The following is a 26018-nucleotide window of genomic DNA, read 5'->3' as shown; positions in this document are numbered from 1 at the left end:
GCTGGTGCTGCTTTATGTCAGTGACCAGTCTGGGGTTTATTTGTGTCCCTGAATGCTCCACCCAGCAGGGATGGCAGAAAGGAGCTAAAGCTGCAGCCCTGCCTCGTGACAGAAGCTTGCTGAAGGCATCTATTTCAAGATGACAGTTTACAAAATGAGATTTAAATGCCTAAATTACTTAGGTTTTTTTTTCATCCAAGATCTTTATTGGATCTGTGATATTTTTCTCAGGAGAAAGCAATAGAGACTCCTAATGGTAATGTTCATGTTCTGTCTGGTGAGCTTTTAAAAGCCCTGACAGCATAAAGTGCTGCCTTTTTGTGCATTGCTGGAACCAAGGTGCTCAAACCAATGGATGCAATTGCCATTTTTCATTTCCAAGGGCCTGTAGCACGTGTTTTGCAGTAGCTCCTTGCAATCAATTAAAAGCAGAATATTGGGACAGCAGATCCCTCTAATGGATGCTGTCTGTGCTCTGTCATGCTGCCACTTTTTGCTGTCCCTGACCTCTGCTACTCATGAGCATGGCATGCTTTTAAGCATTGATTATTCAAATAAACCTTTCTGTTAACAACAATGCAATTAACAAAGCTCAGCAAACACCCAACCAACTTTGAAGTGGTTCAGCAGCACAGATCTGCACACTCTGCCAGTTCAGTGACAGCTGACTCACCTGGCCTCAAATGTTCTCCTCACCTGTGCAAACCCAGGGCACCACAGGGAATATTTCTCTGTCTGTTCTGGGGTACCTTGACCACCAGGGGAACACTGACTCTGACCTTCATTCATGGAGAAAGTTTCCTAAACTCCAGAATCATCTAGAATCCACAAAAGTGTGAAACAGATTACAGAGTAGTGCAGGTGTATCACTTGGTCAGAAATTGAGGTTTTGGGGTTTTTAGTGAGTTGTGGATGGAAGCAAGATGGAGGGCACAAGGTGTCATACTGGGTTTCTTCTTCATGCTTCTTCTTCCTTCTTCTTCATGGGTTTGGGTGGCATTTTGTAATTGGGCAGAAAAGTGACCATTGCAGCTCTGTGGGGTCAGTTATTCAGTTAAAAGGGAAAATAATTTGGTGTCAGTTCTTAATTGGACAGTTCAGTCTTAGGGGACCTTGTAACAAGAGACTGTTGGCCATTTTGTGCCTTCTAATGGAAAGCTACTGAACTCACAGCAGTGAGACTGTTTTACTGATAAGAGATAATAAACACCTGATTCCCAACATGAATTACTGTCTCAAGTGCCTTCAATCCAGACCCAGAAAAACCAACAACTGGTACCCCCACACTTACCAAAGCTGATTTTTCTCTTTGCAGGGACCACTTGGCCTCCAAGGCCCCATAGGAGCCCGAGGTGTCCGAGGCTTCCAGGTCAGTGTGACACAGGGGACATTCTGGTGTTTTGGCAGGTCAATGCTCTCTGCAAGCCCCTGGCCAGAATTTGGGTGGTGGCAATAAGAGAAGAAATCTCTTCCATTGGCCAGAGCCAGCGTGACACCTTCATTACCACAGGGTGGTAGAAAAAGCAAAAGGCCAGATAAGCTGCCTGCAGGAGCAATTTATATTTAGTGTTTGTTTGCACAGGGAGGGGTTGAGTTTTGAGCCTGTTCCCTGGGAGCAGCTGTGCCTGCCCCATCCCTGGAGGGGTCCAAGGCCAGCCTGGTCTGGTGGAAGGTGTCCCAGCCTATGCCAGGTGGTGGAACAAACTGAATTTTAAGCTTTTTATAACTTTTGGGTTTGATCTTTGTAAAGACACCTCAGTTTCTCCTTGATCTGCTCCACTCTGTTTTTCTTTGGTGAATTCCTGCTGGGGTCTCCAACATTTCTTCCTCCCTTCTCCAAGGGTGTGGGACCTCCACTCCCCACTGGCTGAGGCAGCATCACTTGGTGGGCTCACAGATATTGAAGGTTTATTAATTTTAAGAGGTTTATTAATGAAAGACCCAGGACAAAGGTTGGAGCCCCTCGGCATGAGCCTGACCTTGGACCAGGAGAGAAGCTGGAATGAGCTCCACCAACCAACACAACTGGGGGGAAAAAAGGAGAGAGACATCCCAAAATAACCTTCCTGAACATGTTATGGGGACTGGTGAGCTCCCAGGGTTCTGCACTGTGAGCTGTAGCTTGGTTTTGTTGCTCTCCCAACAGGGCCCCAAAGGTGCCAGCGGTGAGCCCGGCCTGCCAGGCCCGACTGGGATCCGTGGAGAGACAGGAGACAGGGTAAGGACAATGCTCCTGGCGCCCATTCCTGCTTGGGATGGGCATTTAGGGGGCAATGGGCACCCAGACCTGGTGTAGCTGATGTGTGCTGGGTGTCCCTGGGGCTGCCCTAGTCAGGCCTCAGGGCAGGGAGCAGGATGCATCCTGTCCCCTCTGTTCCTGATTTCTGTTCCTCTCCAGAAACTCACACTATTTTCAGACAGGGTGGATTGTTTAAAAGCAAATTCCAGGCCCTATCCTATCCAAAATATAGAATGTTTTGGATTTTCACCTGTTTCTTACACTGGTTCCACCAAAGCCTTTCTCCCCAGGAACATGAGAGAGCCGATTCATGAATTTTTGTTACTGAGATGCTTGATTAGACTCTCTGGATTTTTTTTTTTTTTAATTCCAGTTTTATCAGTGACTTTTCTTTCTGAACAGCAAAACACCTGGGCATCCCACCTCACAATAAATGTGACTTTTTATCTAAATGAGCTCATTCTCATTTGAGAGAAGCCATCAGGGCAAAGTGAACAGCATTTTTTGGGAGCTTGCAGGAGAACAGAAGCCATGTGTTCACCAGGTCCCTCCTCCCCAGCTTTAAGGTGAAAGTTTTTTATAAAAAAAAGCTTTAAGTTGCTTTCTGTGTAAGCAACTGCAGCAGCACCACAGGGGTATCACAATGGCCCTTCTGTGCTGGCTCCAGGCAGGTTTAAAAAAGCCTTTTGGAGTGGCTGTGGGCTGGAAGTGTGAAACAGGAGTGTTATTGTGGAGCTCTGGGGCTCCTGGCTGCATTCAGGGCTTTGCTGTGGTGAAAAATGTTCAAATTCAGAGGGGAAGAGGCCCCTGCATGAAGCACCCAGGGAGCTGCTCCAGGCAGAGGGAGGGGAAACGTTGTGCTTAAAGCAGTAAAAAATAATCCAGGTTTTATTTCTGCCTCTGAAGTTCAGTGCAGTTACTCTGAGATGGGATTGTTGGTTGCTCAGAATGAGAGGAAACAGCCTCCAGCTGCAGCAGGGAAGGTTTAGATTAGATATTAGGAATTTCTTTTCTGAAAAGCATTGGGACAGGCTGCCCATGGAAGTGGTGGAGTCCCCATCCCTGGAGGATTCAAACAAGGTGTGGATGAGCCCATTGATGGTTTGGTGGTGCTGGGCTCACCCTAAACCCTCAGGCTGTGTTTTTACAGCCTGAACAAACAGCCTGTGCTGCTGGGGACACACAGAGCACCCAGAGATCTGCCCTGGGTCAGGATAAAGGGGAGAGCTGCACACACAGCATCCATGCAATCGCCCTGTCCCAGCTGCAGCCAGCTCATCACACTCTCCTGAAATCAATGGAGACTTTCTGTGGAAAAAGAGAAATCCCCTCATGCCTGAGCTAGCTGAGTACTGACAGGCTTTTTCACAGTCCTTGGACTGACTGCTCAGGCATGTAAACCAGCATTTCAGTCAATGTGTTTGCTGGCATGAAAAATACCAGTGGTTTGGTGCATTTGACTGGAAGATTGTGACTGTGCTCACAGAGGTTTTCAGATGAGGCAAGAGATGAGAATTTGACTCCATGTTTCAGAAGGCTTGATTTATTATTTAATGATATATATTACATTAAAACTATACTAAAAGAATAGAAGAAAAACTTCTCATCAGAAGACTGGCTAAGAATAGAAAAGAGTGAATAACAAAGGCAGCTATCCCAGACTCTCTGTCCGAGCCAGCTCACTGTGATTGGCCATTAATTACAAACAACCACATGAGACCAATAACAGATGCACCTGTTGCATTCCACAGCAGCAGATAAGCATTGTTTACATTTTGTTCCTGAGGCCTCTCAGCTTCTCAGGAGGAAAAAATCCTAAGGAAAGGATTTTTCATAAAAAGATGTCTGCGACATAAGATATAAAATAGTGTTGAGATAAAATACATCAACCATACTGCTGGGGTGGGATATGGGATGGGAAGGGCTTGGCTGTTGTTGCTGAGGCAGCAATAGACAAATATTTTTCCTAAGGATTTTTATTATGATGAAATTCCTGAGGATCCTGGATGCCAGCAGCCACTTGGGGCATTGCCTCTCTAGGCTCCCTCCTGGAGCACTGAATGCTTGGCCAAAACCATGAGATGAGTTTTGTGGAGCTGATCAGAGGAAATGCATGAAGACATGGGGCTGGCAGTCTTGAACTCCTTATTCCTGCAGTGAATTGGAGTTTTGATTGAAAATCCTCTGGGCTAAGCTTGTCTTTAAGGAAATGTTCCTTGCAGGGCATGATCTTTGGTGACTGAACTGTGTTTTTTTGCCACAAACTGTCATGGAGCCTTGAGACTCTGTGAAGTCAGAGGTATAAAATTTAGATTAAAATGTTCAGAAAGGAATATGGTGCTTTTGCCATCAGCAAACATAAAATGGGTGTTACAAAGCTTTAGCCACTCTTGCATTTCTACATTCTATTGTCTGTTTTTCTGAGTTATTTTTCATTAATAGAAATCCCTCCTCTTTTTAGCTTAGTGCTTGAATTGAACAAAATAAAATGTCCTTGTTGTGTATGTTTGTTCTCCTCGAAGATTCTGTTCTGCTGAGCCATCTCTAGATCTAGTTTAATAAAAAAAGATCAGTTTGCAGATGCCAGATTGATGAGTGTGCTATAAAAATCCTGCTTGAAGGGTAAAATGGCTGAATTTCACATGTAGATTTTGCAGTAGAGAAAATAAAATTGGGATTCTCCTGAACTCCTGCTGGCTCTGCTCTCTGGAGCAGAAATGTCTCAAATAGGGCTGAAAATGTGAATGTCAGGTAGATAAAGATGAAAGGATTTTCCAAATTGCCTGGATTACTCCTGAGGTGATAATCAGTTCATCATCTAAATGTATTTTATTCCTGTGGCCATGTTGTTCCATTAATCTTTAAATCAGGGGCACCTAATTCTAAATCCTTGGAAAATTGACAGTCTAATAAGGCCTTGAAAAAGCATCTTGGCTTTTTGCCCTTGTGGCATGAAAATATTCTTGTCTGTTTTATACCACAAGTAAATCCAAGCTCCTCTCACATCACAGGCTCAGAAATTACCCCACAACACAAACCAGGGATGTGGAGAGTGCCACAGAGCAAGCAGGGGGGCTTAAATCCCTTTTTATTTCTAGGAAGTGTGAATGAGATTTGTACCCTTTTACTTTGGCAGCTGGGAGACTCTGCCCCTTGCTGAGAGTGTCTGACCACAACAGGAATTCATAGCAAAGCAACAGTTGGAGCTCATTTGCTTCTTTCTCTTATTTATTTATTTTCAGGGTCCTCTTGGTGCTCCTGGTCCCAAGGGGAACCAGGTAAGTGATAACTTCCATGCCTTTTTCAGCAGAGAAATTTTAGGGACAGCACAAATGGCTTTTTCTTCCACAAATGAAAATATTCTGCAGCAGAAACCAAACCCCTCTCTGGTCCCATTTTCCCTGCATTGGCACAGATGTTGCCTGTTCTAGTGGGGACTCATGGAAATGCTGTGGTACAAACACCAGGCCCTCACTGGGTGTTTTGTAGCCACAAGGATCTGTGCAGGAGCTCCTCACATCAAATCCCTCCCCAGTTAAGTTCAGGAGTGCAGCTTTGCCTGTGCCTGATGAAGGGTGTTTCACCCTAACCTCAAAGCCTGGCACATTAATGAAATAGTTTAATCTTATACTTTTTGCTGCTCAAGGTCCATGCTTGGTTTAATCTCAGCAGTGAGCTTTTGGGCCAGTTTTCATCAAATATATGGGTTTTATTAATGCATGGCTATATTCTTGCAGTAAGTGGAGCTTTCCTAGCAAGCTTTGCTGGTTTGGTTTACCAGCATCAGTGTGGTCTGTGTTTTGTTGCTAAGGGGAAAAACCAACCTGATCTCTGTTTGTCTTGGAAAAATTCCCCTGGAAAGCCATGGAGTCACCATAACAATGTTCATGATCTGCTCCAATAGCAGAGCTCTGTGCTGAGCCAGCTCTGCCCTGGGCAGGGATTGCAGGGATTGCAGGGGTTTGTGCCACCCAGGCAGGCTCAGGTTGCTCAGGCTGCTGCTGGTGGAGCTGAGCAGCAAAGGGCTGGGACAGGGATGCCACCAGAGCTTTGCCACCCTTGCATTGCTGTCCCTGTCCCAGGAGAGCAGAGGGGTGTTCCTTACTAAGGCATCATGCAGTTTGAGGGTGGGATGAAGCTGGGGCCCTGCTCAGGCGGCCATGAGAACGGGACACTCAATATTTGCCTGTGGCAGCAAACGCAGTTTTCTGTGAGCCAGAGCAGGGGGAGCTAAATTTCAGTTCCCTGCTTGAGGAATGCCAGTGCCAGCCTGTGGATGTCTTTCATGGCTCTCATCCATACAAATCCAGCCTTTCATCCAGGTCCCAGCTTGTTGCAGAGGGCACCCAGTCCTGGTGCCAGCTGCCCTGTGCCCATGTGCCCTCACCAGCAGGGGAGCAGCTGCTGTGGAGTCCAGCTTTGGGAAGAGAGAATTTCTCCTTGCTGGAGCTGGGAGCCCCCATCTCCCCCAGGGGATAAATCCAGGTCCCTGCTGTAGCAGTAGGTGCTGTGCTAACTCTGCTCTCTCTCTCAGGGCATTGCTGGAGCAGATGGCCTCCCAGGTGACAAAGGAGAGCTGGTAGGTGTCCTTTGTCCTTAAATTCAGTACAGTTGACTCCTCAAATAACAAATGAGTCCAGAAATCCATGGATCACAGTCAGAATTTATCACCCAAGGTCTCCAGCCCTGCTGTGAAAAGAGGGCAACCCGAGCCTTGCACACATCACAGCAACTTGGGAGATTTGGGTTCAGATGGGCATTTTCTGAATGAATCACTTTCTTATTTCCCTTTTCTTTCTGACAGGGCCCCTTTGGACCTCCTGGCCAAAAAGGAGAGGTAAGTGTCAGGCACTGGGGGTTTGTGCCCTGAAGGATTTAGGAGTAAGCATGACCATTGCATAACTATAGAATAAACTCTGCTCTGGAGGCATTGCATAGAAGCAGGCTTTCCTCACTATCATGCTATAAAATCTATGAGAAAAATGGTGATTTCTGGCATTCAAAATATTGAAATCTGTTTGACAATTTTGCTGCAGCAAGGACTACTCTTATCATGACCTATATATGCAGAAATACCCTTAGGATGTAAGAAATGTATCTGATCCTTGAAATCCATTCAGGAAACCTCAAGAAAGTCTTAACTAACTCCCAGGGGAAAAGAATGGACCATGACTTCCATTTTAAGTCATTTTGGTCTTTTTTATTCTTCACTGCAGCCAGGAAAAAGAGGAGAACTTGGTCCAAAAGGTGTCCAGGGACCAAATGGGACAGGTGGAGCACCAGGGATCCCAGGACATCCAGGACCCATGGGTCACCAGGGGGAGAGGGGTGTCCCTGGCATCACAGGCAAACCTGGACCCCCTGTAAGTACCTGCTGCTTCTGAGCACAGCCAGGGAGCCTGGCAAGTGAAAAAGTGCACTGTGGGGTTTTGGATGCTATCCAAAAAATAAGGTCCTGCATTTTAACAGGCAAAAATAAGGCTAAATAAATCCCAGATTAAATATCTGGCCTGACATTGAAATTAATTGCTGTCATTTGCACAGCAGAGTTCTGAAGGGAAGCTGTCACCTTTTGAAGAGGGAAAAGAACCCCCTGCTCTTCATGCAGGACCTTGTGCAGCTTCCCAATCTCCTGGAAATGTGTTTTGTGTCCTGCAGCCTCTGCCAGGGCTGGTTATTGATAAGGAGGTTCCTACAAAGACAAATTCTTGTGTTAACTGCAGGGCAAAGAGGCCAGTGAACAACATATCAGAGAACTCTGTGGGGAAATGATAAATGGTGAGTATTACTGAGGGAAAACTGACTTTAATTACCAGATCTATGGATCCTGAATATAAAATGGCTTCTGACATTTGTTAATTTTCTGTCTTCATATGAAAAAAAATACATTGACCTTTAGTGTAAGGAAATTATTCAGGAGGTCACCTTGTTGTATTCAGGAGGTCACTTTGTTGGGGATGTCTTTTGGTGTTCTAAAATTAGTATTTTTAAATGATTCATTATGGCAGTGGTCAAAATGCACTGAAAGCAGCTTTGGCACGAGTGTTGTGAGAGACCTCCTGCCCTAACCTGTGTAATTCTGAGCTCCCCCTCTCCTCAGTGCACCTCGTTTCCTTGGAGCAGGTCCTCAGGGAATGTCCTTCTTTATTCAAAGTGACTGTTTTGCATTTGGAGCTACATCCCCTGTTTGGGATGAGATTAAAATTTATTTCAGGAAATTATTTAAGTGTCATTTGTTAGAATACTTGAAATCCATTAAAGAAACAGGAATAATCAACCCTGCAGATTTATTACTAATATCTCTGCCTGTGGAGATGTAAAAAACCCCAAAAAGCCACAGGTAAGCAGGAAGGACAGATTCAGTGTTCCCTCCTGCCAGGAGCAGTGGCAGGGAGTTCTGCCTAGGGAAAGGTGCAAATGTTGTAGATGCAGAGTTTGGTTGTGTTTTTCAGAGCAAATTGCACTGCTGGCCGCTAACCTGAGGAAGCCCCTGGCTCCTGGCATGACGGGACGGCCGGGCCCAGCCGGGCCCCCGGGCCCCCCCGGCAGCACGGGCAGCGTGGGGCACCCGGGGCCTCGCGGGCCCCCTGGCTACAGAGGGCCAACAGGAGAGCTTGGTGACCCCGGACCCAGAGGCAAGTTAAGAATGAAACAATTTGCTTCTCTTTTATGCCCACTGAAACGAACTGGTGCTGAATTCAGCACTGGGGAGGAGAGATCAGCCTGTGGTGGAGCTCTGGGCGGAGTTGTGCATCTTGGGGGGTGATGTTGGGAAGGATGAAAGTTTGACATGGAAGTCTCACAGATATGGATGGTTAGCAGAAAGATTTTTAAATGTGAAGTCTAATGAAAGAATAGAGTTGGAAGCAAGTTTTGATATAGAAGAAAAGAATTGCTGAGCCAGTCTTACTGGATAACCAAAGGTGTGTTAGTTAGAAGGGGTTTTTATGACTTAGAGCAAAGGATAAACCCAACCCCAAACAAGATGTTTTTACCAAGCAAGAAGATAGCACAGGCAAACAAGCCTGCTGATGTAGCAAGTAGAAAAAAAGTCTCAGAATTTTCCACTGCAAGAAAACTGAAAAACAACTTCTAGCTTCAACTGTAATGTACTAAATTTTAGTGATTGGAGAACAGTAACATAAATACGGTAATTATAGTGGTTATGATAGGCTTTAGGTAATAGTTAAGGTATTGATTGGTTCTGCTGTATTAAGATGCTCAGCAAGGAAAAGTATATAATGCATTGTAACCAAAACCAAAGGTTCTCCAGGCCTGCCTGCAGCTGGAGCTGACAGCTGTAGGCACAGGCTCTGTCACCCACATCTTAGGTAGAATAAACTGCATTTTAGAGATCTGCCTGCAGTCCCACATCTCTCATTTAGGCTCTCACAGGGTGCCATGTAAGCAAAGATCCCTGCAGCACCCAGGGGATTCATTTGTAGTTCCTCCTGTTCTCTCCCCTTGGGAGCTGTTGGTGGCTCCAGCTGCAGAGCACAGCTCACTGTGGGAATTGTGTTTGTCATTGAAGGTGACCCTGGTGAAAAGGGAGACAAAGGGCCTGTGGGCCAAGGGATCGATGGGCCTGATGGAGACCAAGGGCTGCAGGGTAAGTGAGGGAAAATAATTATAATAATTTAATATAATTGAATCCTGATGGCAATAGATTATCATCATTCATTTAAAGGTGTGACAACTCTGAGGCTCTCCAGATTAAGGGAAAGGATGGTGCCTGCTTCCTGATGATTCCTTGATTAAAATACTCAAGATTAATTTATGCAAATTAATTAATATCTATTGAAAACTTGGAAGGATATTCTTTATTTTGCTCACCTGTTAAAGCAGCTTTTCTAACTGGGATTATACTTGTACAATGAATAAACTGCAGGCACCAAAAGCAGGCTCTCCATTCACAGAATTTCATAAAGCCAAAATATTTACAACCATGTTATTTTAAATTCTTCCACAAAATCTATACTATAAAATTTTATCATATTTATACCCTGTTGTCTCAGAATCTTCCATAAAATAATTAATCCATATTAATAAACTGTGAGCTCACACAGCCAAAACATCCCTTGACCAAATTAGGGATAAAAAAATCCAAAGCACATACTCCAGCTTCAGGGTAAATTTATTGAAAACACCTTGTACTCAACAGGCCATAACAAGTGTGATGTACAGACACTCAAAGTATATTAAGATCTCTAAAATCAACACATATATACATATATTAAAAAAGAAAAGATGGAAATATTTCATGTATCTTTCCCCTCTCTTGTTTAGGACCACCTGGTGTGCCTGGAATTACTAAAAACGGCCGTGATGGTGCTCAGGGTGAACCCGGGCTGCCAGGGGATCCTGGGACTCCTGGCACTGTTGGGGCTCAGGGAACTCCAGGAATTTGTGACACGTCGGCTTGCATGGGAGCTGTTGCAGCATCAACTTCCAAAAAATCATAAACCAACAGTACAAGAAGTGAAGAAGTGACTGAATATTTAAATAAACAGTGCATTGTAAGAAAACAGAATCCTTCTAGTGCTAAAAGGACAGATGCTCCTTCTATTCTATTAAGTGGAGACTTTGACACAGTTCTATGAAAAAGAAAGCATCAGATGAAAACTTTAATTAAAGATGCTTTATGACTATCTTTTCCTCCCCCCAATTATTTCCCAGAATTTTTACTGCTAAACAACCTCACCTTTCCTTCCTCCCTTTGCTCAAGAGACCTGCAAGAGGAAGCATTGCTCCTTTTTACCATCATCCCCCCTGTACTAAAGATCACGACTTTTTGCTAAGAAAGTTTGAGCCTTTTCCATTGAATTCCTTGGTGCTGCTCCCACTGACTTCAGTCCTGCAGGTTTGTGCTCTCAGACACGTTGTTAAGACACTCAGGCACCGAGCTGCCTCTTCCATCAGTGGAAATCAGGCATTTCAATATCCTGTATTTTAACATCTGAACCTTCTGGCCTAAGGATGACCATTGCTTAAGTCTGTGCTGCCAGCTAGAAATTTTCAGATTGCACCTCAAATATTTTGGCAAGACTAGTAAACAGTAATCCTCTTGCAAGCAAATTCTGCAAAAGGAGTAATGTAAATATTTTAATTTCCAGGGAAGAATTTTTGCATATTTCCATATGATAACGAAGGAAATGAAGTAACAGCATTTTCATGACCTCTACTTCAGCTATTTGCACAGTAATTGTGATGGAACCCCACCTAAGAAAGGATGCTCTTTTAAAGTCCAGCCAAAACCACCTGTATGAACTGTTGTAAAAATAAAAGGAGATTTTTTTTAACCTTTTCTTTTTGATGTTGTAAGTGTCATTATACAAATCAAATTAACTTGGCTAAACTCCATTTTCCAGAGCTAGGTTTTACTAGTATTGTTTGGACATAAATTGCTGCAAAATTGTTCTTATCCGTGATTTAAACCAGTATTAATTTTGGTAGAACTTTTTATACTTTAAAGCTTGCTAGCATCATCTATTTAAAAAAATTAATAAAGCCACTCTCAGCTCACACACAGTTCTATTTCTGTCCTATATGCCAAAGCCTATGAACGAAGCATCATATTTCTCTTTAAATATAAAAATAGTTTGTGCATTTAAATATCTACTGTTTAAAATATTCCACTTTTGGTCTAAAGTAACAACACAAGAACCTATTGGACAGTTGTGTGGCAGACATTAAAAATAGGACTGAATTTAAAAATGCCAACACCATTGCACTACTCTTTGGAGCTAATTATGTTAAATATGTATGCAAATGCAAAATTCATAATACACACAGTTTAGAAACTATGCACTTGTTCAAATAACCAATACAATATTTACATTTTAAATGGAAAAATGGGCATTATAATATGGTAACTTCAGTTTCTTTTTACACTGGAAGAATGAGTTTTGCATCTAGCCATTAAAATAACAGGAAGATAGAAGTTCTAGAACTCTTCCAATCTGTACTGCATCATCTTTGAAAAATAAAATAAAAGCAAAAAATTAAATGAGACCCCAAAGCAAGATGACAAGCAAATTTTGTATAACTAAAGGGTTAAAATAATTAGTTATGACATTTTCTTGTAGCTTCTGGTCCCAAAGCCCCTTGAACAGGGCAGATTCCCATTGCTGGTAGTTACCTTCCATTTCCATTTGCAATAGAGAACGTTTCCTTTAAATTCTATTTATATATATTTACAAGTTACACTCTCAAATTCCTATTCAGCATGTAAATGGAAAGAATGAAACACAGCTTGCACTACTGTCACACAATTCAGGGTGGGCAGCTCAGGCTATTTGGTCTCCATAGCTGTGCGGTTTTCCTGTGCTGGACACATTACACACGAGTCTGGTCTTCCAATTTTTAGTCTCCTGCCTGTTTTACCACAGAACACAGTCTCAAATTCCTAAAAAAAAATCAAAATACAAAAGATAAATGTTATATTTAATACAGACGTTTACTTGAAATGGATGCTTTTGTTTCATTTGTGCCTTCAACAGGAAGGAGGAAGGACCAGAACCATATCTAGAGCAGCAGGTTTTCCAATACACACCCTCCTAAAATTCTTAGCAGAGTTAGAATTACCCTGGAGCTGCTACTACTGCTGAGGAGAACAAGAGTTGCTTTTAAGGCATTTAACTCTTTAACTCTGCTCACCCACTCAATACAGTGTGGGCATTAGCTGTGATCCCCCTTCCTGAACTAACTAGAAGCCTGTGAAAGAGGCAGAAAAGAGAGAAAATGAAGGAGGAGAGGAATGATTGAAGATGACCTTAATTTCATATTGTTGTCCAAATAGGATCATGCTCAGGAACTGTGTAACTAAAAAAATTTAATTTAAAAATTTAATTTGAAAACACTGACTGAGGACGGCCTGTAATTTCTTACTAGTGACTCAAACAGCTGAAATAAATAATAAAAAAAAAAATTTAAAGGAAGGTTCAAGGATACAGTGAGTCCTTCACAAACAGCATCAAGCAGAAGCTTTGCATCTCAATTCTATGTTATGACAGCTTTAAAACATTTCCCATTTTTATCAAGACCAAAATCAAAATGAGATTTCAAACCTGCTTCAGGGAGTCACCGTGCCTTTCCTGAATGTACTTGAGGAATGCAGTTGTCCACTGCAAAGTTGTTGCCTTGTCAGTGTCGATGGTGCAGAAGGGAACGAGGAGATTGAGCTCATCACAACAAACCCGGATCCTGCGCCTGCAGGCAAACACCCAAGGTTATCCACCACGGGCCAGAGGGAAGGGAAAATACAGAGAACAGGAAGACTACTCACATGTGCAACCAGCCATAGACTTTGGGGACTGCTCTGTGTTTGCTACAAGCTTTGTGTATTAGTTTTGTTACACACAAGTCACCTTATCTTTACAGAATGGGTGAAATGTTTTGAAATCTCTTTTTGTTTGTTTACAGAGTGAAAACACAAAGACAACCACAATGAAACAGAGATGTTTTCTTCCCTCTAACAAACACCAAACCCTCACCTACTGCACTGCTATTTCTTGGAGTTAACACAAAATACGACAAGTTTACATTTACTCTGGATAATCAGAGTACTGCAGTAGCAGTATTTTAGGCTTCAGGAGGTGTTTCATGGCCCCTGCTCCCAGAATTACCTCCTGTCTCTCTCCAGGCGGTTGTGCCTCTCCCTCCTCTGAGCGCTTCCATCCTGGGAACCACTCTGCACCTGCACACTGGAGCTGGGCTGTGCTGACTGCCAGGGGCCCTGGGCAGCTGCAGTGCTCTGGTTGTTGTCCCGGGCGTTCCGAATCTCACCGAGAGGTTTGCGATCCATGTTTGCATCCAACAGATTTATTCGGCTGCAACTTCTGTTTATGGCTTGCTTGCATAAGGTGTCTTGTAGGAAAATAAAAATGAAAAGAATGACCTATTTGTTACTCTCCCATTAACCTGAAAATACTGATCATGGAAAGTTCTTTTGGTGCTTTATTTATATGGAATAATCTTTGAAGATTTACTGCCAGCCCACATTGATTCTTCCAGCAAGACATGTCCTGCAGAAGACCTAAGGCACTGCTTGCTATTCCAAAATCCACACAGCTTCTATTTTCTCAGAGAGCCCACTGAGATTGTGCCTGCCCTTGGTGAGCACTTGAGGCAGCCCTTAAAATGCTCTTCAGTTTGATACTGACTGGGTCTGCTGGATGAGCTTTGGGGTCAAAGAATGTACCCCTCTGCCACGGGGTTTGGTGGTGTTTGCCCAAAGGCTGGACTCAGTGATCTTGGAGGTCTTTTCCAACCTTAATGATTCTATGATTCTGAAGAAACCAGCTGCTGACCCAAGGCTCAGATTTTCAAAGGTACTTTGTAACCTCAAGTCTCCTCATTTCAACCCAGAAGTGCTAAACAATTTTGAAAGTACAGCTAAACCTATAGATGTTGAACCTCCTTGGAGAAATCTAGCCCCATGCTGCCTGTAGAGCATTTTTGCCACAAAAACCTCACCTCCCACATTCACCAAAATCATATTAATTCCAGAAAAGAATTCAGAAAAAAAAAATTACATTTGAAGACCAAGAGAAAACTAAGTGAAAAGAAGATAAATGGTTTACCTCCAACTTTAATCCAAACTTCCTCAGGCAAAGCTTTATTTATAGCACCTACTGTCTGTTTCGTGGATTCAACTTCCTGATAGAGAAAAGGGAATGTTTTGGGTATCCCAAGGTCTTGATGTTTGGCAGCTTCCAAAATAGTGCAAGATGTTCCACAGGTCTGTGAAAACAAAAGGAAACACTTACAGAACTATATACATTAAAACAAAAGAGACTATTGTGTTATCTTTCTGTTAGCTTCTTAAATTACTTCTTCAGACTGAATAAATCCCAAATACACACAAGCATGGGGTTTTGACAGTGGTGAATTTTGGGGATAGCTCTGACATTTCTCAGTGCCATGCTATCACTTTTTCTTCAGAGGTTACTGCAAGTTGTGGAGAGGGAAATATCTTTATCACCAAAATGAATTAGAAAGAAAGGAACTACAGAAAATGGTCTCTTTGTTGTCTTGCACAGATGAAAAACTGATAAACTCTAAGAAAAAAGATATCTGATGGCCTACTGCTTATTACTGGGATACAAGTAATTACAAATGTCACAAAAGTGACTTGATTGTCTTAAAGATAATAAATAAATTGCATTACAGATCATTCCGCTCATCCCTATTCAAACCCAGCCACACTCTACCACAAACCTTCAGAATTGTACCACACCCAGGAAGTTAACACTATCAGCATTGGAAGGTGGCAGAGCAGAGTTACCTGTGCTTGGGAAGGGTTAGCACTTCCAGCAGCAGAACATGCATTCATGGTAAAGAACGGGTAAGTGAATGGTAAGGAATGTGTGGCAGGTGCAGCCTTATTTTTCCCTAGTGCAGCACACCTGTTCCCTTGCTGGTGAAGAGGAACACCCACCACTTCTGAGGGCTGGCGGATCAATGTCACTAAACTTCAGACAAAAACAAACAAACAGAAAACATACCAGGCTGACTGCTTGGAAATGAGTGCAGAAATAAAGTACAGCTACAAATATTCTAGAAACTATCACCAAGAAACCACTTTCATTTACTGTAAACAGAAATCACTGTTATTGCTATATTGCCCACTTCAGGGGCCAAATAAAAGAAAAGAAAAATCAGCCAAGGAGGTATTTTATTCTGTGCAATAACAAGGTGCTCTATGCCTCAATAAAACATTTTGTCAGCACATTAAGATAGGTACAGGGCTAGGTTGTAAAACTATAGTTTTGCTCCAGTTTTCCCCATAGTCAGGCCTCCACATTATAACCCCAGTCTATCACCACCGTTATTATTATTTTTTAATTATTATTATCAAGAATCTACTTTGCTTTTAGCAAGCTGCATTTAAAAATTAGGTAATGTTCTCTCACCTTTATTTACAGTACATGTTATCAAGAATAAAGTCATAAAGTAATTAATTTTGGAACTCCATGCTGTATCATTAATGCAATAAACAGAGGGGCCTAAGCTGAGCTCAGTGGAGTCGCAGCCACGTTTGATGGCACAGTTTTAACAAAGCCCAACCCATCCTTGTCATATATTAAAACAAGCACTATTCACAGGTTTCACTTAGCAAATCACTTTTGAACTACATGATACATAGTTTAACAACATAAACTAAAAGTAATTGCAACACACTTGTTAAGAGTTACTCCAGATTCTTGGGGTTCTTGACATCTGGGGTTTTCTGTCGGGCTGCTGTTGAATCTGTCTTCCAACCGAGCTCTGACTGCAGGTTTAGATCTAACCTCTGGTGCCAGTGCCGAATTTTCAACAAATATGTTTTCCTTATTCTCCCCCAAGAAATTTTCACCCTGTTTAGCTTTTGCTACACTGCATCCCGAGGCTTCTACAGAGCTACTACTGTTGGGTGCTTTCTCTCTCTGGTTCCCAGGGAGGTTGGACTCGCTAAGTAACATCATCCTGAGCTCCTGGAGGTCAGCATAGCCCAGGTGCGGGTTAGAACTCGGCCAGTAGCTGTCACAAGGCAACCCTGACTGACAGGTCACTGGGCAGACCGACTGGTTCCCAGAGCTGTTGGATGAGCCCCCGTCCTGACTGGTGCTGGGGGAGGGCTGCTGCAGAGGGGGGTCTGCAGAGGGGCCAGGCGAGGAGAAAGCGCTGAGCCTGGCTTCCACTTCACCTTCGCTACTCTGCGCCTCCGTGTGCGAGCAAAGTATGTGCTGCAGCTGGGTGTACTCAATGTCCATCATCTCCACCAGGCTGGCCTCGGGGGTGGCGAAGCCAAGGTTTTGCTCACCAAAGGAACTGTCACTTGAGCCTCCAGGTCCGACAGCAACGGGAGCGGGGTCAGGAACACTAGCTGGGCTCTGAGGAATGGTCTGAGGCTCCTCGGGGGCTGATCCTGACATGGCTACAGCAAACCTAATCAGTTACCAATGTCCCTTTCAACAGAAAACCATAAAACCTTCAACAATTGTCAGTACTATCCATTAAAAAAACCCAAAGGCAGAAAAAATTGCACTTAACACTGATTGGCGAGGTAACAGAGTGGGGACCAAGCTGCCGCTGGCGGGGTACCTGACACCCTGACCATGTCTCCCCCCCCGGGTGAGACCCTCCCTCCCCCTCCAGCACCGCTGCTCACGACAAACGGCCTTCACCTGTCCCCGCCCCGGCCTCGGCGGGGAGGCTGCGGGCACTCTGCGGCCTGGCACCCCCTGAGACAGCGCCCGGATGGCGGCGGGGCAGCCCGGGCGGGCGGGAGCGGGGCCCCCGCGGCCGGGGGGAGCCGTGGGGAGCCGGGGCGGGCAGGGCCGGGCGGGGCCGGGCGGGGCGGGGGCGGGAGGGGACGCGCGGGCCCTCAGCCCGGCCGAGCGCTGCCCGAGCGCGCCGCGCGCCGCCGCCAACGGCTGCGCGTAACCGCCGCCCGCGCGCGGGGCCGCGCGCGCCACGCCCCGCCCCTGAGGCGGGACCGGCCCCGCCCCCGCCCGCCCCCTCAGGGCTGAAATGGACGCGGAGCGGAGCCCGGCGGTAATAATAGGGGGGCAGCGGTGCTGTGAGGAGATAAGGGAAAAGAACGTGAGGCTGTAGTGTGTGTTTACAGACGTTTTATAGTTCTGGACACACTGCTTTAGCTGATTTGCGGTGCTTGGCTGGGTACACGTTGTTATGCTAAATTTGAAATAATTAAAACTATTGGCTGTTTTGCCTACGGCTAAACTCTGTTACTTGGCTTTGTCGCTAACGGAAAGCTCACAGAGAGCAACGGCCGGGGCTCGGCTGCGCTGGGGGAACTGCCCCACCTGCACCAACAGCATCACCAGCGGCACGGCGCAGGCAGACTTGTGCAAAAAGGAAAAGGCAACAAAAGCAGCTGGGTTAACGGGACAAACCAGCTGGATTAACGGGAATCGCTTGTCATTCCACACGAGGGGCCCTGGGGCCGCCCCAGCCCCGCAGGGAGAGCCCGAGCGGGGCAGTGAAGGTTCCCCGGCCCATCCCGTCCCGGGGTCCCGATGGGAAAAGTGAGAGGGAAAAAAGGTCCCAAGGCAGTGTGCACTGACATTTCCATGAAATGCAGCCACAGTCCGACGGTCTCACTCGTGACTTCCCTCTAGACGCAAATCCAGGAACTTTAAAAGCAGTTTTGTGCACACTGAACTCAATACACACCTTCCTACTTCTCTAATCCTCCTCCACACTCCCCTTTACAATGCTCACAGTCGGAGTAGTACAACCTTTTATAGAAATAATATTTCTGCTTGTATTGTTCTAGACTTTGCAGGGGGGTTTGCAAAGAAAAAGATTTATCAAAATATTCTTTGTAATGTTAGCTTAGTACAAACATAGACAAAAGCTCAAAATAGTGAGTTCTTTCATGTTAATCAAAAGTTTGGGCAAAACCAGAGAATTGTTTTTCTCTTTCTTGCAATGCAGGACAATCATTCAGTGCCATTTTTAGTCTCAGTAAATTGAGTTAAATTGTTATGTGGGTTTCAGCCTGGTTTTTACCACCTGCTGTAGTGGAGGATACAGGAACCCTGCTGCAAAATCCAGCTCCAGCTGGTTGTTAGCTACATAAAGCTGTGGTTTAACAAAGTCACTGGAGCCTATGCTGTTGATTTTTTTTCCACTTGATCTCTGTGAGGATGTATTTACCAATCCTAAAGCATAAACAGATCCCCCAGACTACTAAAGGAGAATTTCCTAAAAGATGAAAAGCCACACACCTATTTCATAAAAATGTAAAGGCAAGAAAATAATAAATAGTGTGACCTGAATTAATACTTTTTCTTTTCTTCAGATTTTTTGATGTAAAAATCTTTAAATTCCAAGCATTCTGATTAAAATGTAAAAAAAACCCTTCAAAATAAAGGGGATGCCTTAGAGAAAGAATCAATCATTAGCACAGATTTTTACTATTTTTAGAGGGCCCACAATCAAACATTGCTGTGATATCCTGCAAAATGTCTGTCATTAAACTACAAGGAAACAAAACCCCTGTGCCATCAGTCTCTTGTGGTTTGTTGAGAAATAGCAAAATGTAGAAAATAATATACACATACACATTTAAGAAATGGACAACAGCTCTCTGTAGGTGTTTATTCTACTTACAGTAACAAAAACCTGTGAAGTCCCATATTTTAATGTACAGTGATATATTTTGCCATATAAAATACAATTTACAGAAATTTCTATCAAGTAAACCTAAACAAACACACATTTTGCATACTTTTATGTATGTATTTAAATTAGAAACATCTCATTAACAAAAAACATCTTACACCGTAGTTGATGTTTGCATTTCATACGATTTCTTTGCATGTTACCGTTTTCCCTCGGGTTCAGGACACAGATGCTCATTTCAGCCAGCAAATCCTGGATGTACAAGGACCTCAAGGAGGCACCAATGTGACAGTGGTGACACACATGCTACCTGTAATATAGTCCTCAAGATGCAAAATGTTTTCAGGAATCTGATTTTATATTTCCAAATCTATCTTAGCAAAATACCAAAATATTTACCCAGCGGTCAGTTTACACATTCAAATAAACTAGTGGGGTTTTATTTCACACTTTAGAATTACGTGCTTGAGGACTACATGGGAAGTAGCAATGTGATGTATTTCACCATGAAAAATGTCCCTCTTCAATCACAACATGATGTACCATCATAATTTAAACTTTAATGCAGCTGTGTCTTTTTCAGTGGAGAGTTTTATATACACTGCCAGCCTAAGTAGGGCCTAACAAAAGAACAGTATCATTTATTTTTCAAGAGCCCTTTTAGAATGAAAGAGCACTTCTGTAATGAAAAGTTCAATCAAATTGGGACATTTCTTAAATCTGTGGAAAAATTCTGCAAAGCCTAGACAAAACCAAAAAATGCTCCACTAAATCAGTGCAATTGAAGTAACAGATTTAGTGGCCTATTTAAGCAAATGCTCTCTCTTCCTTTGGTTTACAACTTTTCAAAATAAATGTCTGATGTTTTTATAAGTTTTGCTCGTTATAAAGGTGCTACTCTTGTATTTTCTTTAATGACAGATTTGTAAACATGGGATATTTAAAACCTCATGAAAAATACCTAAGTATGACTTGTTTCTTTGCTGTACACTTAACAGATGGATTCCAGACCCAAAATACATGGATATAAAAGGAAGATAGTGCACTTTAAGCTTATAACATTCCATTTTCAAATCCTCCATCAGTCACAAGTAATTATTAACACTGTTCTTTTGCAGCTTTTTCCTAAACACGACCCTTCCATTGTAAAGGAAACATGACACCAACATTTTTAGTGTGTGCTGTAGGAACAATTTTGACACCAAAATATCACGTAACTGAGATGTAAAGGTATGGCTCCTCAGGTCTGGATTAAATTCTCCTATAAAATTACAATTCAAGTTACTGGAAAACATAACTTTATAATCTTAAAAAGCAATATGCTCTTCTTAGACTTTTTCCATTTCTGTACTGTAAATGGAAACTTTAAGATAAAGATGCAAGTAGAAAAAACAAAATTTCAGTACAGTTAACGTTGTGAATCTTTGTAAGAAAAACATTATGCACAAAATGCAGCAAGTGAAAGTCCAATATGTTCTTGCTTTTCATCTATCTGATTATTTTCATTCACAGTTGTTCAAAAATTGCTTATTTGTCAGTACATCGGGTAAGGCTAGTTTTACAACAGAATTTTTTAAAAGTTGAGAATATGTACAGTATTTACAGATGTGCAGTCCTTGCTGTGTTGCCAAAGTATATTATTTGTGGGAAGTATCATCAGTCACAGTTCTATGACTGATTGCTGGAAGATGAAGCTTCAGTTTCCACTGGTTTCTGGGTTTCCTTCGGTGTTTCTGGCTTTGTCTCTTTACCAGTTTCCTTACTCTTACTCCTATCTTTGCGATCTTTCCCTCTTTCCCTGTCGCGATCTCGATCTCTGTCCCGATCCCTTTCCTTTTCCCGGCTCCGATCCCGGTCCCTGTCCTTCTCTCTGTCACGGTCCCTGTCTCTGCTTCTCGATCGCTCTCTATCACGTCTTCTGTAAGAGTCCCTATCTCTGTTTCTTGTCCTATCTCGGTCTCTGCTTCTTTCCCAGTCCTTACCCCGCTCTGAATCCTTGTCTCTATCTTTGTTTTGGCTCCTATCTCTATTTTTATCCCATTCCTTCTCTCTGTGTCTCTCCCAGTCCCTGTCTCTGTTCCAGTTTCTGCCACGGTCTCTTTCCCAAGGTCTGCCATGTTCTCGATCCCTTCGTCTTTCCTCAAAGCCTCTACCTTGGCGATTATCTCCTTGTTGAAGCTCTTGCTGATCCAAACCCTTATCTTTATTTCCTCCCTCATATCTCTCTCTCTGTCTGCCCTCAAATGTCTGGCCTCTGTAGTCAGGATTTTTGCCTTCTCGGAAGTCAGACGTGGGCCACTGTCCTTCCGACTCAGGTCCTTGTCCAGACATATTGGAAAGAGATGCAGATGGTCCACCTTCCTCCCACATCTCTTTTCTGTGAGATGGATGGCTTGGAAGGTCCAGGAGTGGTCTTGGGGGTGGTTTCATACCTTGTGGTGACTGACCCTGGTAATGAAATCTAGAAGGAGGTTCATCTTCTTCTGGAAACATTGGAGGTGTGCCTCCTCTTGGTCCTCCAAACTGATGTGGTCCTGGACCTCTCTGGTTGGAAAATCTGGGTGGTGGGCTCCCTCTCCGTTCTTCATATGGCTGTGGCAAAAGTCCCCTTGGACCAGGCATATGATTTGGAGCTGGACCTCTCTGCCCTTCAAATTGATTTGGGTGAGGTCCTCTTGGTCCCCCAAAATGACCTGGGGCTGGACCTCTTGGCCCTCCAAACTGAGGGCCTCCTCTCTGTCCTTTAAACTGACCTGGAGGGGGTCGTCTTTGACCTCCATAAGGAAAAGGCGAAGGTCCTCTGTTTCCCATATACTGGGGGGAATCTGGTCCTTCAAACTGTCCTGGAGGCCCCATCATTTCATCATATTGGGAATCTGAGAATTCCATTTGTTCCATGTGAGGGTCCCTATGATCTTCAAAATGAGATGGTGACATTCCTCTTGGACCACCATGATAAGAAGGAGCAGGGCCCCTATTATCACCAAAAATAGGTGGACCATGCTGTGCAGAAAATAAGGAGGGAATGGGACCCTTTTGACCTCCAAATCTTCCAGACTGAGGTCCTCTTTGCCCATCATTATTTGGAAAACCGTGCTCTTCAGAGAACTGTGGTGCTGGCCCTCTAAAATTAGGTCCATGAGGTCCTCCAGGTGCGTTGAGCATCATTGGAGGTCCCTCTTTCTGTCCAGACATAGAAAACACTCGGTTTTCCTCAAAGTGCTGTGGGGGAGGTCCACCCTCACTCTGAGCTGGTGCAGATTCAGTTTGTTCTACAAACTGATGAGACCGAGGATTTCTTTGTTCATCATATTGCACTGATGAAAGACCCATCTCTGGTTCAAAGTGTCCAGCTGCCTTTTCCTGCTGAGGAAACATTGTATTTGAGAAGGAATCCCTTCCCATTGCTTCCTTTGGCTCATTTGACCACGACACTTGATGCATATCTTGCAAAGATGGGCTGTCATTTGATGTGGAGAAATTAGGCTGAAAAGATGTACTTGGTGGGGTTGGAAGCAGCACTTTACGTATAGGTTTGGAAGCAGAAGGATCTCCAGAAGCTGACTGACTCAAGTTTTCCAAAGTAACTTGAATGGTGTGTTCAAATTTGCTGTTAGATGTCTCTTTCTGGGGCATCGTAGATGTCTGTTCACTTGAAACCCAATTATCAGCAGTAAAACCAGGCGGAGCAGTGGAAATTAAAGCATTATCTTCCTTACCAAGTGAAGTCTGCAAAGCATTTGGAAAACTTGCTGGAGCAACTTCTCTTGTGGCTATCTCATTCTGTACTACCTGTGGCTTGATTCGAGAATCAGCACTGTCATTCTCTGTCACCATCCTTCGAGCCTGTCGAGGATCTCTGTTCTGCCTTGGGTCACAGCTCTGGTTTAAAACTTGTGCTTGCTGATTTAAAGATGAAGGTAAATCTACTTTTTGTGTAGCTTGCTGGTCTTGATGGAATAATTCAGGCTTCATTAGGGAAGCTTTTGCTGGTGGAGGTGACATTAAAGCATCAGACACTGAAAAGTGAGCCATTGAAACACCAACAGCTGCTCTTTGTTGTCTGAGGGCTTCTTCTTGTTCCTCTAGCTGCCTTTTCTGTTCTTCTATTTGTTTGTTTAATTCTTCCAACATTTTTTGCTGTTCTACCAAGGAGGAGGATGCAGATAAATCAGACACAAATGAAGCAGATGCTTCTGAAGAACTGCTTTTACTGTCTGTATACATTTTGTTGGGTAAATCATCAACAGTAACTTTTGCTTCTTCCAAGATAGTTTCATCCTCTGGATCATAGGCCTCATCCTCTAGTTCTGCTGTAGTAGATGGCTTTTCCACACTGTAGCGTTTGTCACTCTCGCCAGTCTGTGTTTCAAAGGCTTTCTCTGGACCATATTCTTCCTCAGGATCATAAGGTCTGTCATCCTCCTCCTCCTCTATGGCTTTGTCCTTGGACATCTGCCCAAACTGCTGCACAATGGGGTCCAGCAGAGGAACCGCTGACATCCCACTATCTGCCACAGCTTGACTTTCCTGACTGGAAGACTGAACAGTTCCAGAATCCTTGGCAAGAGGCTCAAAAGTTTTCTTTTTCCCAAAGAGGGTCTGCAGGATGTGCTCCAGAGGCGTGGCGGTTTTCGAGGATGAGGAGTGTGTGGCAGTGCTGCTTGCAGGAGCAGCTGTTGAAATCGGTGGGGTCACAGTGGTCGTGGGGCCACCTTTAATGGAGGACAGTATCTTCAATACTGAAGGTGTCACTGCCGAGGTGTCTGGAACAGGAGGTGGGGGTGGAGGTGGAGGAGGAGATCCAGGTGGTGTTGTACTCATGGTGGAGTCTCCTGAATAAAGTGAGTATTTTGGAGTTTTCTTCTCTTGTGAAGCTGGAGGCCCTTTAGAGAACAGGGATGGTTCAGCTTCCTCATGTGTTTGAATTCTGCTTCGCTTCTCCTCCATTTTTTCTGTCTCAGTGGCAGGACGTTTCCCTTTCTGACAGATAACCAACCCAAGGATTAAATTTGGCCGAGATGATTCAAGACCTGAAAGAGAACACAAAGATTGTATATGTAAAAATCTGATTTTTAATGATGCTTTCAGTAGAAAACTATTATTTCACAAAGTGGCAGGTACAAAAGTCATAAAGGTAACAGATTTCTAAATTCCACCAGACCTATTAGCAATTTTCATTAGTCCACGAGCATATGCATTTGTATTTCTTATTTTTTATATGTATTTATACAGAAGTTTAAAAGTTTAAATTCCTTCCTCAACATGTTTAATAAAAGATGGTAGCACCAGGCGTTGTTAAAGTGTTTCTGCAAAAGTTCAAACCGAAGCAAACTGTTATTTTTGTATCTTTACATTGCTTCTACTGTTCAACTACCCCACCTCTCCTCCTGAAAAAGCAAATATTTACATTTAGTTTGCAAATATACACAGAGATACTGAAAAGTGAGAAAACTTGGACTAAACATTGCTATATTGTCACATAATCTGTGCTAAAAGTCCACATTGACACCAATCTATAAACATTTTGTCTCCAAGTTAAGCAAACACTAATAATGGCAAAAAAGAACACATCAAACAACGGAAGCAATGTTAAAAAGCTGGCAATTACTCCCAGTTTGTTGTGGTTTTTTCCAGCCAGAAATTATTTTAAGAGGCAGGAGAAGCAGGGAAACTGCAGTTGTCCCAAACAAGCCCAGGAGAGGTGTTTGGTTGGGCCAGCACCTGCTGCGGGGGCGAGAAGGCCTTGGAGCTGCTGGGCGGGAATCAGGCCTTGACAGGTCAGTAAAAAACACCATGAGCAGAACTGCTACTTTGTGAAGAGCTTCAGACTTGAAGCAGAAGTATATATCCACAAATGATAAGAAAGTTTCAGATAAAGAGGAAAAACGCGAAGGGCTGTAGGCCTGTCTCCTGTATTTTTGCCTCCTACATGCACAGTTCCACTGGCAGATAAACATGCCTAGAATGAAGGGCAGGGACTAAATCCTTTAACATACAGTGGTGGCAAACATAGAAAATCTTCTAACTTCTAGACTAAATGGTCTTTAAAAAGCCCTCATTTAAGGGCCACTGTCCTCCCTATATGTTCCATTAGTTATGATTCCTATTCAGCAGGGAAGCAGTAATATAGATATATAAAATAACCTGTGAAATAAAAGAGAATATTCATGGTGGATAAATGGCAATGTGAGAGCTCTGACCTATGTTGACCCTTCTATTCAAGATCCCCTAAGTAGGAGATTTTTATATATATGGGCCTTGTTTTTTATTAAACCAACTTCTCGCTAAGCAACAATTTTAAATATCTAATGATTGGCACCAAATCCCTTTTCAAACCAACACAACCCCCAAACCCCACAGTAGCAGATACATTCTATTAGCAAACCACAACATACATTAATCTGGTGAAACAACTCAGAAGTTTTACTGGGACTCCTAAATTTATCATCTAGAGAGGAAAACACATCAGCTGTTTTCCTAAATTTATGTTAATGAATAACAACTCCCCAGTTGGTGGGTGTTGACCAGTGCAGAGCATCTCACAAACAGGAGTTCACCCAGAAACTGCCAGTAGGCATTTGCTGTTCTGCTGTTGTTAAATGTTTTGATTACCAAATTTCATGCAGAGACTTGTGATTTATGC

The 26018-nt window shown here is 43.5% G+C and overlaps 3 protein-coding genes across 3 annotated transcripts in view; 1 reads left to right on the top strand and 2 right to left on the bottom strand.

Annotated features, from left to right (window-relative positions):
- COL9A3 (collagen type IX alpha 3 chain) overlaps positions 1 to 11232 on the top strand; it is a 36163-nt gene extending 24931 nt beyond the window's left edge. The window contains exons 23-32 of the mRNA XM_074553409.1: positions 1316 to 1369; positions 2147 to 2218; positions 5482 to 5517; positions 6774 to 6818; positions 7044 to 7076; positions 7456 to 7602; positions 7963 to 8017; positions 8692 to 8874; positions 9771 to 9848; positions 10526 to 11232. Coding sequence (XP_074409510.1) covers positions 1316 to 1369; positions 2147 to 2218; positions 5482 to 5517; positions 6774 to 6818; positions 7044 to 7076; positions 7456 to 7602; positions 7963 to 8017; positions 8692 to 8874; positions 9771 to 9848; positions 10526 to 10701 — 879 coding nt within the window. The 3' untranslated portion in view covers positions 10702 to 11232. The remainder of the gene's footprint in view (positions 1 to 1315; positions 1370 to 2146; positions 2219 to 5481; positions 5518 to 6773; positions 6819 to 7043; positions 7077 to 7455; positions 7603 to 7962; positions 8018 to 8691; positions 8875 to 9770; positions 9849 to 10525) is intronic.
- A 33-nt stretch (positions 11233 to 11265) lies between these two features.
- TCFL5 (transcription factor like 5) lies at positions 11266 to 17374 on the bottom strand. The gene is made up of 6 exons (XM_005489080.4): positions 16421 to 17374; positions 15525 to 15711; positions 14821 to 14980; positions 13864 to 14104; positions 13306 to 13447; positions 11266 to 12644 (listed from the first exon to the last, which is right to left on the bottom strand). Exons 1-6 carry the CDS (start codon positions 17152 to 17154, stop codon positions 12531 to 12533), a joined length of 1578 nt encoding a protein of 525 aa, XP_005489137.1. The 5' UTR covers positions 17155 to 17374; the 3' UTR covers positions 11266 to 12530.
- A 1640-nt stretch (positions 17375 to 19014) lies between these two features.
- DIDO1 (death inducer-obliterator 1) overlaps positions 19015 to 26018 on the bottom strand; it is a 47589-nt gene continuing 40585 nt past the window's right edge. Inside the window, exon 17 of the mRNA XM_074553671.1 lies at positions 19015 to 24405. Within this exon, the coding sequence (XP_074409772.1) occupies positions 21041 to 24405 (3365 nt within the window). The 3' untranslated portion in view covers positions 19015 to 21040. The remainder of the gene's footprint in view (positions 24406 to 26018) is intronic.

Source organism: Zonotrichia albicollis, chromosome 17 (genome assembly GCF_047830755.1).
Source record: "Zonotrichia albicollis isolate bZonAlb1 chromosome 17, bZonAlb1.hap1, whole genome shotgun sequence".
NCBI lineage: Eukaryota > Metazoa > Chordata > Aves > Passeriformes > Passerellidae > Zonotrichia > Zonotrichia albicollis.
This window is presented reverse-complemented; position numbering and strand designations above follow the sequence as displayed.

Coding starts and splice junctions, on each gene's coding strand:
- TCFL5 (XM_005489080.4), bottom strand. CDS start 17,154: ATGTCAGGATCAGCCCCCGAGGAGCCTCAGACCATTCCTCAGAGCCCA. Junction 15,712..16,420: donor TCTGGAGTAACTCTTAACAA/GTGTGTTGCAAT, acceptor TTTTGTCTGAAG/TTTAGTGACATTGATCCGCC. Junction 14,105..14,820: donor AGTTTGGATTAAAGTTGGAG/GTAAACCATTTA, acceptor TTTTCCTACAAG/ACACCTTATGCAAGCAAGCC.